At 41.2% G+C, this 16413-nt stretch overlaps 1 protein-coding gene across 6 annotated transcripts in view; it reads left to right on the forward strand.

The window, feature by feature from the left end:
• Positions 1-16413, forward strand: part of FXR1 (FMR1 autosomal homolog 1) — a 65196-nt gene that overhangs the window by 26601 nt on the left and 22182 nt on the right. For all 6 annotated transcript variants that reach the window (XM_059731176.1, XM_014606217.3, XM_014606216.3 and 3 more), the window contains 2 exons: positions 593-686; positions 13399-13470. In XM_059731176.1, the coding sequence (XP_059587159.1) occupies positions 593-686; positions 13399-13470 (166 nt within the window). The remainder of the gene's footprint in view (positions 1-592; positions 687-13398; positions 13471-16413) is intronic.

A 16413-nucleotide genomic window follows, 5' to 3' on the forward strand; every position in this document is an offset into this window, starting at 1 on the left:
AAATAACTAATGCATAACTAACTAATAACAGTCTTTGATCGAGTGCCCCTTTAAATGTTATATCCTGATCTTTAAAAAAATGTATTAAATTTTTTTGGCTCCTATTAATACAAAGAAGAAACTTCTTTGGCTATACAAGAAAACACTTGGACTGAGTATATGCAAGAGGTGTAAAATACATGAAGAGAGGAACACAGTGGGGAAAAAATCTGATCACCTCTCAGTTATATTAGTTGTTGTATGTAACTGCACAATACAATTTTCAGCCATAACTTTTCTTTTCAGGTTGAGTTTCCTCAGTTTAAACAGTAGTTTATTTCTAAAGTTTTTAGAAATTTATGTTCTTAGTCTGCAAGCTTGCTGGATCAGGAACCATCTTTTTGTTCTGTGCTGGTACAGTGCTTGGCACAGTGGGGTTCTGGCCCATGACTGGGGTGTCTAGGTACAACTGCGATGCAAGGAGTACCATGAGAGAGGGAACAGTGTCTGCTTAACATTTCTTAAGAATGAAATGTCACTTCATACTTTTAGTGTTTGCCAGATCCAGATTAATTCTTGAAATGATCATTGCAAATATCTGTTCCATTTTTAGTTGGCAACCAGAGCGCCAGGTTCCTTTTAATGAAGTCAGATTACCACCTCCCCCTGATATCAAGAAAGAAATAGGTGAAGGAGATGAAGTGGAGGTGAGTTTATCCTGATATTTCCTACCTTGCTTGTATACTCTCTTTGTGGGTGTGACTGTTCAGACAAGATACTGTCAATAGTAATCTGAAGATCTGTTAACAGTAATTATAAGTTCTGAAGTTTTAAAACAGTGTACATCTAATATATGTAAGTAATCTGTGTTTTTGAAAAGCAGAATGATCCAGAATATTGAAAATTGACATTGAAATTAGGGGTTAGAAATTTAATGAAAATATATTTCATTTTCTTTAAATATTTTCAAAAATACCCCCAATTTTTCACTTCCATGCAAATTTTTGTCAAGTATTTCTGTAAAAAAAAAAAACAAGAAGGGGGGGGGGGACTGAATGTCTTGTCAGTCAAAAATACCATATTTTCTCACACATGTATACCTTTCCCACACAAATCCCTCCCTCAAAATTGGGGTGTTTTTTAAGCAGGAAAGCTTTTCTTTGCTGGAAAATGAGCTCTCCTGGAGACGGTGCATGCCAGGCAGCTGCCACGTGGCTGCTGTTTTTGTCCGCTCCGCAAACCGAAGGGGCCAGAGTGTTGTCTTAACCCTGAGCTGCTGGTAGTATCTTGATAGGGCTGGGATGTGGAAACAGCACTTTGTTTAAAGGGGCTTATATAAAGAACTATTTACTGTAAAGAATTAACAGTCTTGCTTGCTGCCCCCTTTGCAAAGATCTGGAGCCTAACCTTGTGTGACATGGAGAAGTCCTTCTAGAACCAGGGTATCCAAGAAGTGTAGCATTGCAAGAGTGGTCTGCCACACTGGGAAGTTCCTCCTGATGCCACATTTTCTAGGCATGCCGTGCTGCCAGGAGGACTTGCTTTGTCACAGTCGGTCACGACCCTGGGGAAAAAAAAAATTCTCCTACGTTCTGTCTTCCGAAAAGAATATGGTCATCAAAAGCATCGACATTTTATCATAACCATTTTAGTGAAATGTTTTATTTAACCTGAAACTTAAACTTCGTCAATTCTATTTTGGTGGGGGAAAAATTAAAAATCTGTACTGAGCGGGTGATTTCTGATCTTGGCTACTACACATCTTTTTTTTTTTTTTTTGTAACTCCTGTTTCCTCTGCTGTAAAGTGGGGTTAATACTTTTTAGTTGGTATGAGAGTCAAAGTGTATAGAAGTTTTTAAAGATTTAAATCATTGCTTCAGTGCTTAATATGATTGTAGCCTTTAATATGTAGTGATATTCCAGCTTTCATTTTAACACTGCATTTTTATTGTAATCTTGCAGAAATTATTTTGGAGATAACATTTTCCAGATTTCATATAATCCAGGATGTGATTTTTTGCTTTTTGGAATTTGGAACAACGGCACCTGGGCTATGTTTTGAATTACAAGGCTGAAGTAAACTTTTTCTTTAAGTTTGAATTAGAAATATTGCATTTGGCTAATAGAAAATTTGCAAGAATAAAGCCAAATTTAAAGAAATTTGTTTCAGTAATTTTGAAGTTAAACCTTTAAAAGTAGTCAAACACACATAAAACTTGTTTACTGAATTAGCTGATGGTAGTACCTTTTGGGAGTTCAAAGTGGCTTGTTAATTGTTGTCTTAAAAGAACATCCAGAAATACTGAAATGCTGTACTTAATGTATTCTGAATGGCATTGTGTTCACACTTGTGAAATTTGGAAGACAGAGTAATTTCTAGCTGTTTTTAATACAGAAGGAAATACTTACATTCATGTATGTCATTTCCCAGGCTTTTCCCTTCAGGATTCCTGGCCTGTTTGTAGAGAGGTTTTGTTTCTGTAATACAAGAATGAGGTTAATACTTGTTTTAATGCAGGTCTTACCATTCTTAAAGAACTTCTGTTTATATTCTGTCCCTTTAAATTTGACACGTATGTTTTTGTGAAGGTATTTTTGTAAATATTTTTACATTTAAGTAGGCTCTCGGGTATCCTGCTTTTAAAGCTTCTGGATTAAAGAACCTGTATGTTTCTTTGGCTTTGCAAAATCATGGTGTTGAAGCAAGATGTCCTAGAAGAGTGTAAAACTATTGCAAATTCAAGTTATCTTTTATCTTATTATTTTTCAAGTCATAAACTTATAGTATTTTTTGCTTTGTTCTCTGATTATAAATATATAAACATTTATTAGAGAAAAGTGATTTTGTTTGACCAAACCAGGTTCCATTTGTTTTTAGTTATCTTTGTATTAAACTTGTATAACTGGTACTCTGATGTAATGAGGTGTGCATATTTGGATACTTTTATCTGCATAAGCTTTGGGACTCCATATGCAGAATTACAGCTCACATTAACAAAAAAGCATTATTGCTAGATAAATACCATATTTACCAGAATTCAAGGTGCCTTGGAATTAAAGACTACCCCCCCTCCAAATAATTAGATGTGGAAAATTATAAATTTGTTATAACATTCTATAATTATTGGGGGGGCTGTCTTATTTTTCCTACCCAAAAGCTGGGGGTGGCGCAGGGAGGCAGGCAGCCTAACCCCTGGCCTATGCCCCCTTTCCACTCCTTTCCTCGGGTGATCTGGGCACAGGCAAAGCCCCAGAGCTGCGCCTGACTTGCTTCTACCCTGTGCAGGGACCCTGGCTAGGCTGGGGACAGTGGGGATGGTGCATAGGTTTCTCCTTTCCTGCCCAGCTACCCTCTTCCTTCCCAGGTTTCCCCTGCTGGCTAGCAGCAAGCTGGAAGGTGGAGCCTGTGTGCTGCAGGGTGGTTAAAAATCAGTGATTTAAAAAAAATCAAAACACCAGATTTTTTAATTTTAAATGAGAGTTTAAAGTGGGAAGCAATTGTAATTTAAATCAAAGAATAAAAAAACTGTCTTAAAACGAAATTTGGATTTAGTCTATTCTATATTAAGATACTAATTTTAGTACAATCTATTAAAATAATGTAAATTAATACGCTGAGTAAATGAATCTGTACTAATATCTCTGGAGTTAAATGCTGATCTTTCTTCTATATAAGAATGAGGAGTGAAAACATCTAACTTTTGCTGTCAAGCTTTAGAAATATGGCACAATATTTAAAATGCAGATGGGGGCTTGACCCTGCAAGGGATGCTGGATCTATATTACTTGATGCAAAGGATCAGCTAAGTCATCGCAGGTGTTGGAACGGATTGTTTATCTCACAGAAACAATTGCTTCATCAGGAAATACACACACTACAGAATATTTAAAAGTAGCAGCAGGAAAAGCTATAACAAACTAAGCAAAAATCCAGGTGACACATGCATAGCCTTGTTGCAGAAAATACTGCAAATGTAACGGATGAGAAAAAACTTAGAAGCTAATGAAGCACACCTAAAACTTAGAACATATGGGTGCAGTGCTCATTTCATGAATCTTTTAGCCAAAGATTTAAGTACCTCGGGAGTTAAGGAAAATGTTGCAATTACAAAATACTTCTGTAACAACCCGTTTGCTTCAGCTTCACTGAAGAGCCCTGGGAATCCAAGCTAATTCTTCCCCCCAAGTGTGCAGTGGAATTCAGTGGTAGACTGCTCTGAGCTATTGATTAAGAACTTGCCTAATCCAACAACCATCTGTGAAGAAAATTGTGACAAACTTGATTGTAATATCACAGATAAAGTAGTCAACATGGGACTAAAGAAAAACGTAAAAGATAAACCGAATACGCTAAAACGTATTTCCATAGCCTTGGACAAACTACAGAAAGATGGTTGCTCTGTTGTGGATGCTGTTGGGATGTGGAAAGAACTTCAAGAAACATGAAAGCAAGAAATACCCAACAGCAAAGTTAAATGGCAGGCAGTAAAGAAGCAGATGGATCAAGTTCTTAGTCCACCTCATTTTCTTGCTTTATACTTTTAATACAAAGTACCAGATGCTTAACTGTCAAAGAGGAAAGTGCTGCTATATGGGCATCTACTAATGACCTATCAATCATGCCAACCATAATACATTTTCAGGGCTAGAGGTGAATCATTCAAGCACTACATATTTGCTGAGGATGTTTTAAAGAAAGTGACGCCATTGAGCTGGTGGAAGTTGATAGCAAAGCACCTGGAACCAGAGTTTGTTGGAGTAAACCAGCACTTACCAGCAGTAGCCTCTTTTGCAGGTGCAGAAAGAAAAATTTCTTCATTTGGACCAGTTCATTTGAAGCCGAGATCAATTGTGAGGCAAAAAAGCGGGAAAGCTTGTTTTTCTTTTCCTGTCTAGCAATATAAAAATGAGGAAGGAGGATGAAATGTGAGTTCTAAAACCTAGAGAGAAAGGAATTAAAACCTTTTTTTCAAAACAGCCTAGATTTAAAAAAAAAAAAAAAAAAAAAGTCTCTCACTTTACAGAGAAGTAGGCAAGTAAGAATTTGAGCACAAATGACTTTCATCTAGGTATTTTAGAATAATTTTCCCAGGGTGGCCTGAAATAATGAGTTTAATTCACTAACTATTATTATTCATATGACTAATAACATTTAATGCTAACATTTAATAAATTAGTTGTGAATGTGCACCATTTTAGTTTACAAAAAGTTTCTGTATCCAAAACATCAAAGTGTTATAAAGTTGAAGTCGAGGTTTTGTGTGTGTAATTAAATTCAAGTTGCCATCTTAATGCAGCTTGATACAAACATGAGCAAAAAGTTAATCATTTAGTGAACTAGTGAATAAGAAATATATATTTCACCATTTTATAATGTACTCTAAATGTAGGATTTCTAACAATCCAAATATGTTAAGCTATATATAAATTAGTTTGCGTATGTATCAAATATAATGTAAAAACTGTGCTTAGTTTCTTTAATTGTTATATCAACCAATGAAAATATAACTTTAGAGAACAAAAAAAAATCTATAGAATGATTTAAGTCAGGCCTTCAGCGTGCTAGTTTTAAATCAGCTATTTAAATCAACTTGACTCTGTGCCACCTGCTGGGTGGCACAGAGGTGGAAAGGGATCTTGGAGTCCTAGTGGACTCCAAGATGAACATGAGTCGGCAGTGTAACGAAGCCATCAGAAAAGCCAATGGCACTTTATCGTGCATCAGCAGATGCATGACGAACAGGTCCAAGGAGGTGATACTTCCCCTCTATCGGGCGCTGGTCAGACCGCAGTTGGAGTACTGCGTGCAGTTCTGGGCGCCACACTTCAAGAAGGATGCGGATAACCTGGAGAGGGTACAGCGAAGGGCAACTCGTATGGTCAAGGGCCTGCAGACCAAGCCCTACGAGGAGAGACTAGAGAAACTGGACCTTTTCAGCCTCCGCAAGAGAAGGTTGAGAGGCGACCTTGTGGCTGCCTATAAGTTCATCACGGGGGCACAGAAGGGAATTGGTGAGGTTTTATTCACCAAGGCACCCCCGGGGGTTACAAGAAACAATGGCCACAAGCTAGCAGAGAGCAGATTTAGATTGGACATTAGGAAGAACTTCTTCACAGTTCGAGTGGCCAAGGTCTGGAACGGGCTCCCAAGGGAGGTGGTGCTCTCCCCTACCCTGGGGGGGGTCTTCAAGAGGAGGTTAGATGAGTATCTAGCTGTGGTCATCTAGACCCAGCACTCTTTCCTGCTTATGCAGGGGGTCGGACTCGATGATCTATTGAGGTCCCTTCCGACCCTAACATCTATGAATCTATGATAAATCAGTCCGCCCTAGTGTGCTGCCACAGTTGCATCCTGGAGAGTGGGTAGGAGCGGCAGCGAGGCTCTACCCACCCCTGTGTCAGCTGGGACTAGGAGTGCTCCATCTGGGAGCTGTGGGAAGCAGCTGTGCAGGAGTCCGGCTCAGCTGGAGACTGCAGCAGTAGCACACAGATTCTTCCTTCCAGTGTCTGTTTTCTGCCAGTGCGGGAGAGGAGCTGTGCAGGGAGAAGACCCTGAAAGGAGGAACTTGTGCACTTTTCCTGCTGTTTGGTTCAGCCGGACTTTGTGTACAGCTGCTTCTCACTGCTCCTAGCTGGAGTATTTCTTAAACTTGATTCTAAAATGCAGCTTTGTTTTCCCCATGATGAAAGGAGAAAAAACCCTGTCTTGGAATTGAGTAAATAAGATACTGACTTTGTAATATAACATGATACAAACCACATGTTGTGTGTAAAAAAAAACAAAAAAAAAACAAAAAAAAAAAACAAACAAACAACCCCCCCCCCCAAAAAAACCTATCTATTGATCGATCGATCGATCGATCGAAAAATAAAAATAAGACCCTTACATTTGTGTTTTTTTTTTTTTAAATGTGGTAGCAATAGAAATTATACTTAGGATGTAATGTGCTGTTACAGCAGAGTTGAAGTAGAGCACTGAAAATTTAAATTTTGAAGTTTTGTACATTTAATTTCTTACCTTATCTTTTGCCAACAGAAAGGCAAACGATTTTCTTGTGCACGTGATTCATATGATTCGTATGATTCATAGACTTTGCATTACAGCATATCATTTATATAGGGTGACCATCTGTCTTGGTTAGAAATGCGAGACATCCAGGACACTGCCTATCCTTTCCCCCCCCTCTTCCCTCCCTCCCAATTCAGCGGTGCGCTACAGGGAGAGGTGGAGGCAGAGCAGTGTGATGCAACAGGCAGGCAGGGCAGCCACAGTATCTGCCAGGCCACCTTCCTGGGACACCATGCAAGTTCCCTTCCCTGCTGGACTGTGTCCCATGCCCAGGATGCTGAATTTAGTGTGTGCCCATGCCTGGTATCAGCCTCCGAAATCTAGGACAGTCCTGGGAAAAGTGGGACAGATGATCACCCTACTTCTGTGTGGCTATAAAACATTGGACTATTAGACTGATTACATATTAAAGCAAGTGATGATAGCATAAAAAATTTTACAGTGGATTAATATTTACAGTTTAAATCTTATTTTATTATCTGGAAATGTTTTGAAGAGACTGAATATTGCCAAGAGAGGACTTAGACTTAAGTTAGAATTCCCCATGGAGCCAGAATTATGTATTTGCTTAAAATGCAAATAGAAAGGTGGTTAGCCATATCTACCAGAGGTCTGGCAGAAGGTAGGGCAGGGTGGCACTTACTCTACAAAAAGATAAGGCTATTTGCACTTTAATTTTCAGGGGGAAAACGTTGACAAACCCCAGTGATATGACTGCCCTACTGACTTTCATTGCAGTAAATACAGCTACGCTTTTTTGAGAAAGTAGGTAGGAAACCGAAGGGATAAAGCGAAGCAGTATGGCATTCTATTTTGAATCATGATACATCTTAGACACCTTATACCAGTTACGACATTTTGATTCCCTTTAATTTAGAAAGGAGGAGGTAGCAGTGTTAGTTTAAAGTCAGGCAGAAGATAAGGCAGACTCTGGATTGTTTAGTTGAAATTAGTAAGGTTTGGGATTTTTTTGCATCTTGGAAACAAACCCTAGGACAGTTGATGGTGGGATAAAGAATCTTTCATTTGGTCAAGCCCAGCAGAAACAGGAATGATTTGAAAGGTGCAGGGGCCTGTGGGAAATGAGCGTAGTGTGTCAAGCTAGCGTAATGTGAGGGTAAGAGTTAATCATCAGTAAGAATACTTCAGTTGGTACGGTGTGGCACCTTCAGTGGCACCATAGATATTTATACCCAATCTGCATTACCGATTTTAGTTGGCAAAGCTTGAGTTCTGCCAGCAAAACTTTGAGTGCATCCTGAATTAACACAATGGGGACTTTTTTTTTTCTGACAGCACTTACACTGCATTTGTTAACTGGAGGAAGGCTTCTGTCACTGGTGGCTGGCAAAAGGTGTCTCTAGGCAGTCTTGTGTTTTTACTGGCTGTAGCAGTCCCTCAGTGGCTTATGCCTTCGCAGGGTGCACTGGGTCTTCTGGCAGCACAGCTGCTGCAGTGGAGCTGTGGCGTTGCTGTGTGAGAAGGGGTATGTGCGCTAAAGGCTGGCTGCTGCCAGAACTTCTGCTGGCAGGAGCAATCGGGTATAGACAGGCAGCGGTATTAACTTCATGTCATGGAGAAAGCTTATTGCTAGAGTAGTGTAACTGATATTGCTGCTGCCCTGGCATTTATGTTCCTTAGTTCCAGGAAGTGCCATCTTACATCTCTGACACACTAAAACATGTAAGCTTCATCTTCTGCACAGTTAGTAAAATAGATTTTGCTGGTTTATAAATGGAACTAAGTATTTATATGGCATCTTGGCTCTAGTGACATTAAAACTGAAGCAAAACCAAATAACTTGCTAAATAGAGATTAGAGATATTGGGGGGAAAGAACTATGTTCAGGGTTCTAAATATTATTAATAACTTCCCTTCAGTTTGCCAGTTGGATATTTGGAAGAAATATGTGAAAGATTGAATACTTCTATCTAAAGTTCTTAATATTGTAGTGTTTGCTGATTTTCAGTTTAAGCCACTTAAAATAATTTTAATCCTCAGCTAGTGTATAATTTAATATTTATATCATACCTAGCCTACATATAGGTTTTGTTACAGTTGATATATTTTCCTAATGGACTAAAACACACCGGAATAGGTGCATTTTGTACTAGTAAGACTGCTTTCACACTAAATATGTGGGGAAGAGATTGTGCCATTTTAATGATAAAGAAATAGGTAACATAGTACGACTTTAGTACCTAAAACAAAACCTCAGCTTTTATGTTAAGGCAACTGAGAGAGTTGAAACAATGGAGAACTTTTCTAAGAGCTTTTACACCATTTTTATTTCTGTGAAAAATAAAGTTTTTAAAAAACAGATGTTTGTTTTAGCCAGTATAAATATATCTGGGGTTCCCAAGCTTAAGTCTTGCTCCTGCCCTCTTGATCTTGCCCTCATTAAACTGTGTTTCTTTGCTGTCAATAGTTTTGAATTGTGTTCAGATTAAACCATTTCTTCATTAAGGATAGAATGAAAATTTGAGTCTTCCTTGAAATCTAAACAATGAGGGCATAAGCAAAGAAGAAATAAAGGAAAAATTACTTAAGTGTGTAAAATGCACATTTTAGGCCACATACAGATATTCAGTTTCTCCTGGGAGAGTAGCTGTTCTCCCAGGAGACATCACAGGAGTACAGATGTTCAGGTTTTTTGTCTCCGGAGCAAAATGACCACTTCAAGAGAGAGATTCTGGGAACAAACAGTTAAATCACTCCTGGGAGAGGTTTTTCTCTTGGGACAAAGAATGTGGGTACACCTTCTCTTCTGAGAAGCCAAAGCTCAATCCACCAGCATCCCAGGGTGACTTGTTTCCCTGTCTCTCCCCTTAGGAGACAGTGTGTCACTTGCTGGACTCTGCTGCTCCAGCCAAGCAGGGAGCAGAACATATTCCCTTCACAATCCCATACTGTGCTTCAGGGAGACAGGCTGACTCTGGGAAATCTAGGTCAGCTAGTGAGGGCTGCCCTGTGTACTGCTGCCATTCTGTCTCCAGGCAGATTGAGGGAGCCTGTAGAGTACAGTGAGATGTATACACAGGGACCTCCTGGCTGTGCAGCACCAACACTGAGACCAATCTGCTCTTCAAGGGCTCAGCATTTAAATGGCTGTTCAGGCATCTCTGGGTCAGTTTTTCTACCAGCTAGTTGACCTTAGAGAATTCTCCTTGATCATTTGAATGTGTATACGCAACCTTAGTCTTTTCAAAGCCTTTGTGTTCTTTTAGCATACTTATGGAATAATAAATAACATACAAAATAGGCTAGGGTGTTAGATGCACCTGAGTAGTAATCTGTACTACAGTGTATGTACACACACAACCTTTCAGAGAAGCTGTGAAGACTATTAGTTAGCCCACTAGTCTTGGAAAAGCAAGTTGTATATACTTTTCTGTCTCCAATGTACCATATAATTTTCTGATAACTTCCTTAACTTTCTTTGCTAAAATTTGCTTGTCTTTATTGCTTACTGGTAACATTAACATTTGTTGAATTGTTTAAAGTATTTAAACAAAAATATAATAATGATATATATATTATATAATAATTTCCTTGCACAAAAGAGGTTATAAGAGTACACAGTATTAATTACAGTGGATTGCCTAAATATGGCAGTCACATATATAGCTAGCCACATTCTAATACGACTGAGAGAATATAGTAAATCAAGAAAATAGGATCCAGGACACGGCTGCCTCCTACCCCAGCAGAGATGGTGCTGAGGGTGGTCCTGGGTGCTGGTTTGGCTCTGTCTGGTTGGCATGATGCATGATTTGGGGATGGGGCATAAAATTCCTCAGATACTAGTTGCACGATTGTTTTAACATCTGCGAAGGGCCATAAAGAATGATGTACTGACAGCTGAAGAAGAGGCAGTTCACTATCCTATTGTGACACTTCCTGGATATTAATTGTGTTTGCCTCCTGAGTTCTTAAGAGCTCAACCTCATATTTAAAAAGACCTAGAAAGTGCTGTCTTCCACTGTTTTCCCATAGCAGAAAACAACTGGCATCCCTTTTTTTCCAGTTTTTTTTTTCTTGGGGCCCACCTTTATAGTTGGCTCACAGGAAACCTCAGCCGTGTAAGGTTAGACCCTGTTCCTTCCAGCTGTTAACAGATGAGTTAAGGTCATTTTAAAAAGGAATGTTTGCAAAGCATTTAACTTAGAGGAAGGGAATTTGTGCTAAAATTCAGCATACTTGGTCAACTTTCTCTGGACACTTTGCAGTTATTTCTTGTTATCCTGACTTGAATTCTCTATCGCCACCCTCCTTTTCCATCTATTTTACTTGAAATAAAATAATTCTGTGTTTATAATTTGGTTATGTCATGGGAATTAATTTGATGTCACAAGTCAGCCTTCTGACATCATTGCAGGATCAGGGAGAAAAAGATGGGTCAGGAATATGCAGGTCTTTTAATTCTGGAAAAGCACTTGATGACTAGAAAAGGTAGTAAATGAACTGGGATGTTTTTGGTTTTTTTTTTTAAATAACTACATTTGACTTCGAGATGATGTGGCTACCACTCCATCCACTGTGAAACTGCGCTTTTAAATACAGTTTTATTAGTGGTAGTTTTGTTGTAAGTAGACATAGAATTAAAAAAACACATTTCTTTAAGGCTTTTTTAATTGATAAAAATTTCTGAAGATGACTAATGAACTGGCTTTTGACACTTGACAGAAAGGCAGTGTTTGTCTTTTCAGCCTTGGAAAATTCTTACTGTTAATGAATGCTTTATGTTTTACAGGTTCGGGAGCATGTTTCATTTAATTTAATTTCTTCTTTCTTTTTAGTTAAGTGCCTCCTAGGAATAAAGATTTGATATAAAAATATTTAATAAAGACTCTGTTAGATATGTAATCCAAGAAATGCCATAACCTAGGCATATAAAGCTACAAGTAGAAAGGACTCCTTTGGTCTAGTCCAGGATTGCTTAATCTCTAGCCAGATTCCTTTGGTCTAGTCCAGGATTGCTTAATCTCTAGCCAGATCCAGCCTGCAGGTCTCCCTATAGGTCTGGAAATTTGGCAGCAGGAGAGAGGTGGCAGTGCCAGGTGGCGAACGGCGGGGGGGGCAAGCGGCCGGAGCACGGAGCCAGCGGCTGTGGTGGGGCCTATATAGCGCTGTCCGTGGGGCCCAGGGGAGGTCTCCCCGATTCGCTGCTCAACCCCCCCGATGACCCTAGGTGGTACTACTCCCACCTTTCCAGACCTGTGGGGAGCCCCAGGCCCTGCACCCTGGATTAGGACCCAGTCCCAGCATGCAGGGCCAAATGAGGGCAGTGCTAGGTCATTGGGACTCAATCTTGGCATGCTGGGGCTTGAGCAGCCAGTGCTAGGCTCCTGGGGACCAATCCTGGGGCACGAGGGGCAGCGCCAAGCCCCTGGGGCCCAATTCCAGCCTGCTGGGGTGTGAGGGGGTGGTGCCAGGGCCCTGGGGACCAATCCTGGCATGTGATATGGGGTCGGGGGGGGAATGGTGCCAGGCCCCAGGGTCTGATTCTGGCGCACGGGGTTCATTCTGGCCTGTGGACTGGACCCACCTCAGTTGTTTGAGCCACAGGGCCAAAAGCTTGAGCAACATTGGTCTAGTCAGTCTCCTAGCCAGTGCAAGATTTTTTAGTGATTTATTTTGTACTCTCTTATTCGGTCTAGTTATAAATGTCTTTCTGATGGCTTTATTTTACTTAATATACCCACACAGTTTTGAACCGGGCACCTTTCGCATGCTAGGCCCACAGTTAAAAAGTGTAAAAGACCTAGGTTAATTTTAGAAAAGTGAAGCAAAGATTCAAAGTTGCAAATGTTATCTAATCTGTCACTCGCTTGTTAACTAAGTGTTGTAGTACCAGGGCATATGATCACTTAATGGCTTAAATTCATTGCTACCCCTTAGAATAGTTGGTAAACTGAGAACAAAGTGATAATCTCCATTGTGAATTCTTTTGTTTTTGTGAAATTTACATGCACTGCAAGTGTTTAAATTTATCATGAAATAGTAAGACTTCAATGTCATTAGGTACCTTTCAGTGAATTGTCATGCTTGTGTTTTAAACCCCTTTGGAAGCTGTATCCCATGTAGGCAAGTAACATGTGAAGGAAATTTGCTTTCTTCATCTGCATAAGAGGAGAAATGTGCAACTACCAGTAATTGTCATTACACACTGGGAGGGAAAAAACTTTTAAAGTTGTAATATACTACTGGTCACTTCTGTCTTGGTAAATGCTAATAGGTTGCTAATGAAATTTGTTTTTTGCTCTTTTTTGCTGGCTCAGCTCTCTGAGTTATTGAATCATGTGCATTTGTGCTTTATATAAATTCTATCTTCATTATTTTCTTTCAGGTTTTCTCACGAGCAAATGAGCAAGAACCATGTGGCTGGTGGCTAGCAAAAGTTCGAATGATGAAAGGCGAGGTAGGACCTCTTAAGACCCCTGTGCTACTATGGGATCTGCAGTAGACGTGTAAGATAAGCAGGGATCCAGGTGTTCCATTTCTTGTGGCAAACACAGATTTTCCCCTTTAGAGGAGAAAAATGCAGGTTTCCCCTTTTGCAAACAGCTCTCCACAGGCTGGTGGAGTTCCAACCTGCAATGAGCTGCTTGCAAAAACAGTACAAAACCCTAAACCCTGTCTTAGGGGGGCTGACGGGGCTGGGCCTGAGAATCTGAGATCAGCCAGGGCTGTCTCAGACTAACTTTTCTCTTCCCACCCCACTGGCTATGCAGCACTGGACACTCTATCCCTGCTCCCCTTCCCCCCCAGGTGCTACCATAATGCATCTGAGAGCAGGGCCTCCCCCTGTCCAGGATAGGGGTGAAGCCCCTGCCCCCACAGACATCCCTGAGGAGGGTTCAGCGCTGTTCTTCTATTTGTTCTAACTATTTCTTGGGACTGGCTTTAACCCTTTCCTCCCTGTGCTGCATAGGCCTCCATTGCCCCTATCCCCTCCCCCTCCATTGCCTTCCTGATGAGTCACCTTCCTCCCCCCCCCCCCCCCTTTGCATCTCCTGGCTGCTTTCATTTGCATCTCAGTGGGGTGTCCTCACCTGGGCATGTATGCAAATGCAGGAGTGCATGCAGGGTGTATGCAAGTGCGAGGTGGTGCACTGCTGTGCAAGGAGAACTGAAGCCCCCGGGTTGTGTACAGCTAGGGTGTGCCCAGGAGCCCAGTGCACTCGCCCTGATGTCCCTAGTGTGCATGGGGGGATGGAGATGGGCCTGGGGGAGCTTGGGCTCCGTTCCTCCCTCAGACTAGACATTGGGACTGGGCGGGGGCCAAGGCTGATGCCTGGGAGGGCGCTGTGCCGGGGGGGCAGCAGAGTCAGCACAGGCACCTGGCGGGGTGCAGAGCAGCCAGGGCTTGGTCTCTTTCAAACCCTTTGAGCTGCACAGACAGACTGGTGGGTGGGGGGGAGGTCTGGATGCCAGTCATAGGACCAGTGGGGAGGGGCAGTAGCTGCTGGATGTCTCTTGCCCTGTGCTCGTTTCCTGGTAATTTTTGTCTTGGTGCCTTTCCTGTTGGAGGAGACCCTGGAGACCATGAATATGTATGAGCCATGAGATTAATAACTGAGGTGGCCAGGAGCTGCTGGGAGATAATGGGGATGTAATGATTGAGGCACTGGTAGGCTTCTAAATTGCTTTAAATTTGTAAATATGTCAATAAAACTGTGTTCAACTAATACCTATAGAGATATAGATATATCTGTATACACACGTGTGTATGTGCGTGTATGTATGTGTATATATGAGGCACATCTTTTCACGTTTTTTTTATCACAACAAACCAGGGTCCCTGAAGATATGTAGCGCGAGACTCATTAAATCTGGGCTACATGCAGGCGTTCATTTCTAGAAATGGAAATTTTGGGGAAATTTTCGCTGCTAGAAATTGTTCTGGCAGAGGGAGCAGTACAGGCGTTTGACCTACAGCTGCTCTCTGTTCCCTGCTCTCCCAGTCTTCCCTAGACTCGGGGTCAGTCTGGGGAAAGCGTGGGGTGCAAAGGCTACTCTGCTTCTTCCAGTCATGGGGAGACTGGAGTAGCAGGGCTTAAAATATCCCACAGGGCTCCTTCTCTGCGTGGCACTTCAAAGTCAGTACCTGCAGCCGAGTACTGGGGCTGCTGGCACAGGGGCTCTCAAGTGGCAGGGAGCATTGGGATTCGGGGAGTCGGACCCACCGCAGCCTCCTGCCCCCTGGCAGTGGGGTTGCATGTGGCAGGGGGGCAGGAAGGCTGCAGGGGGACAAAGTAGGCAGGACAGAAAGCAGTTGGTTATACAAGAAACTTATAAATTTTCCATATATAGAATCTAATTATTGGGGGTGACCATTTCACCTGAAACAAATGATTTTCCTCTGGTATTTGTTGATCTAGAAATTTTCTTTCTTATGCTGCTCTGGGTGGGTAAACAGACTGGCAGGAAAAGTAATTTTGGCTGCTTGTCGATGTTTTTTTTAAAAAAAGGTGATTTACTTTAAACTTGGCACACTCCTGCGCTGAGCCCAGTGCATGCCCAGAAGTTGACCCTGGCTCGCCCAATGTCTGTATAGATCAGGTGGGCTAATGGGGCTTTATTGGGCTTTACTGGTATAGCTGATTGAATCAGCTTTAGCTAAAAGTGTGAAAAAGCCTTGCTGAAGTGCCCGATCTGTACAGATGCTGCAGAGCTGGGTCAAAGTAACGTGCTGCTACTTCTGGTAAAGTGCGGGTTTTTTGTTTGTTTTTTTCTTTAAACGTCTGCAAGCCGCCTTTGTGACATTTTACACATTCTGTTGGAACATGTCTCATCCATCCCCTCTGTTATAAGGGTTAATCGTTGTTCTTGTATTCCATAGCAGCTTGTAATTTTACTCCTGTCCAGCTAATTTATTTGAAAGGGCATTAGATACTTGAATTTTAAATTATGAGAAATTGTAAGTGTCCGTAATTATATGATATGCAGTCTTTTTTTTATTATACAACAAAGAAATTTGTATATATACAAATGAGAACTTCTCCAGCCTTCTGATTCCCCAAACACCTCATCAAGTTTGACAGTAGAGGTTGTTGTCATGCTTTGATCGTCTCTCTTTTACTCTGTCACTTCTTAACATATTTACTCAAAGGATAAGACATTAAGACAAGGTTACCTCCCCCCGCCCCCCCCAGTCAGCAGGGGGAAAACAGTTCTTCATCTTACATTTGCATACAAGGAAACCTCATTACATACATTATCTATCATTTAAACTGCTGCCTAAAGCAGCATGTGCTCAGTAATGAAAACCAGCTATGAAGATGGTTATATGCAGCCAACACTGAGCATGACTATAAAACACATTGGGCAAACATACTGATGGATAGGTTAGTGCAGCTCA

This window comes from Alligator mississippiensis, chromosome 7 (assembly GCF_030867095.1).
Source record: "Alligator mississippiensis isolate rAllMis1 chromosome 7, rAllMis1, whole genome shotgun sequence".
In the NCBI taxonomy this organism is placed as follows: domain Eukaryota; kingdom Metazoa; phylum Chordata; order Crocodylia; family Alligatoridae; genus Alligator; species Alligator mississippiensis.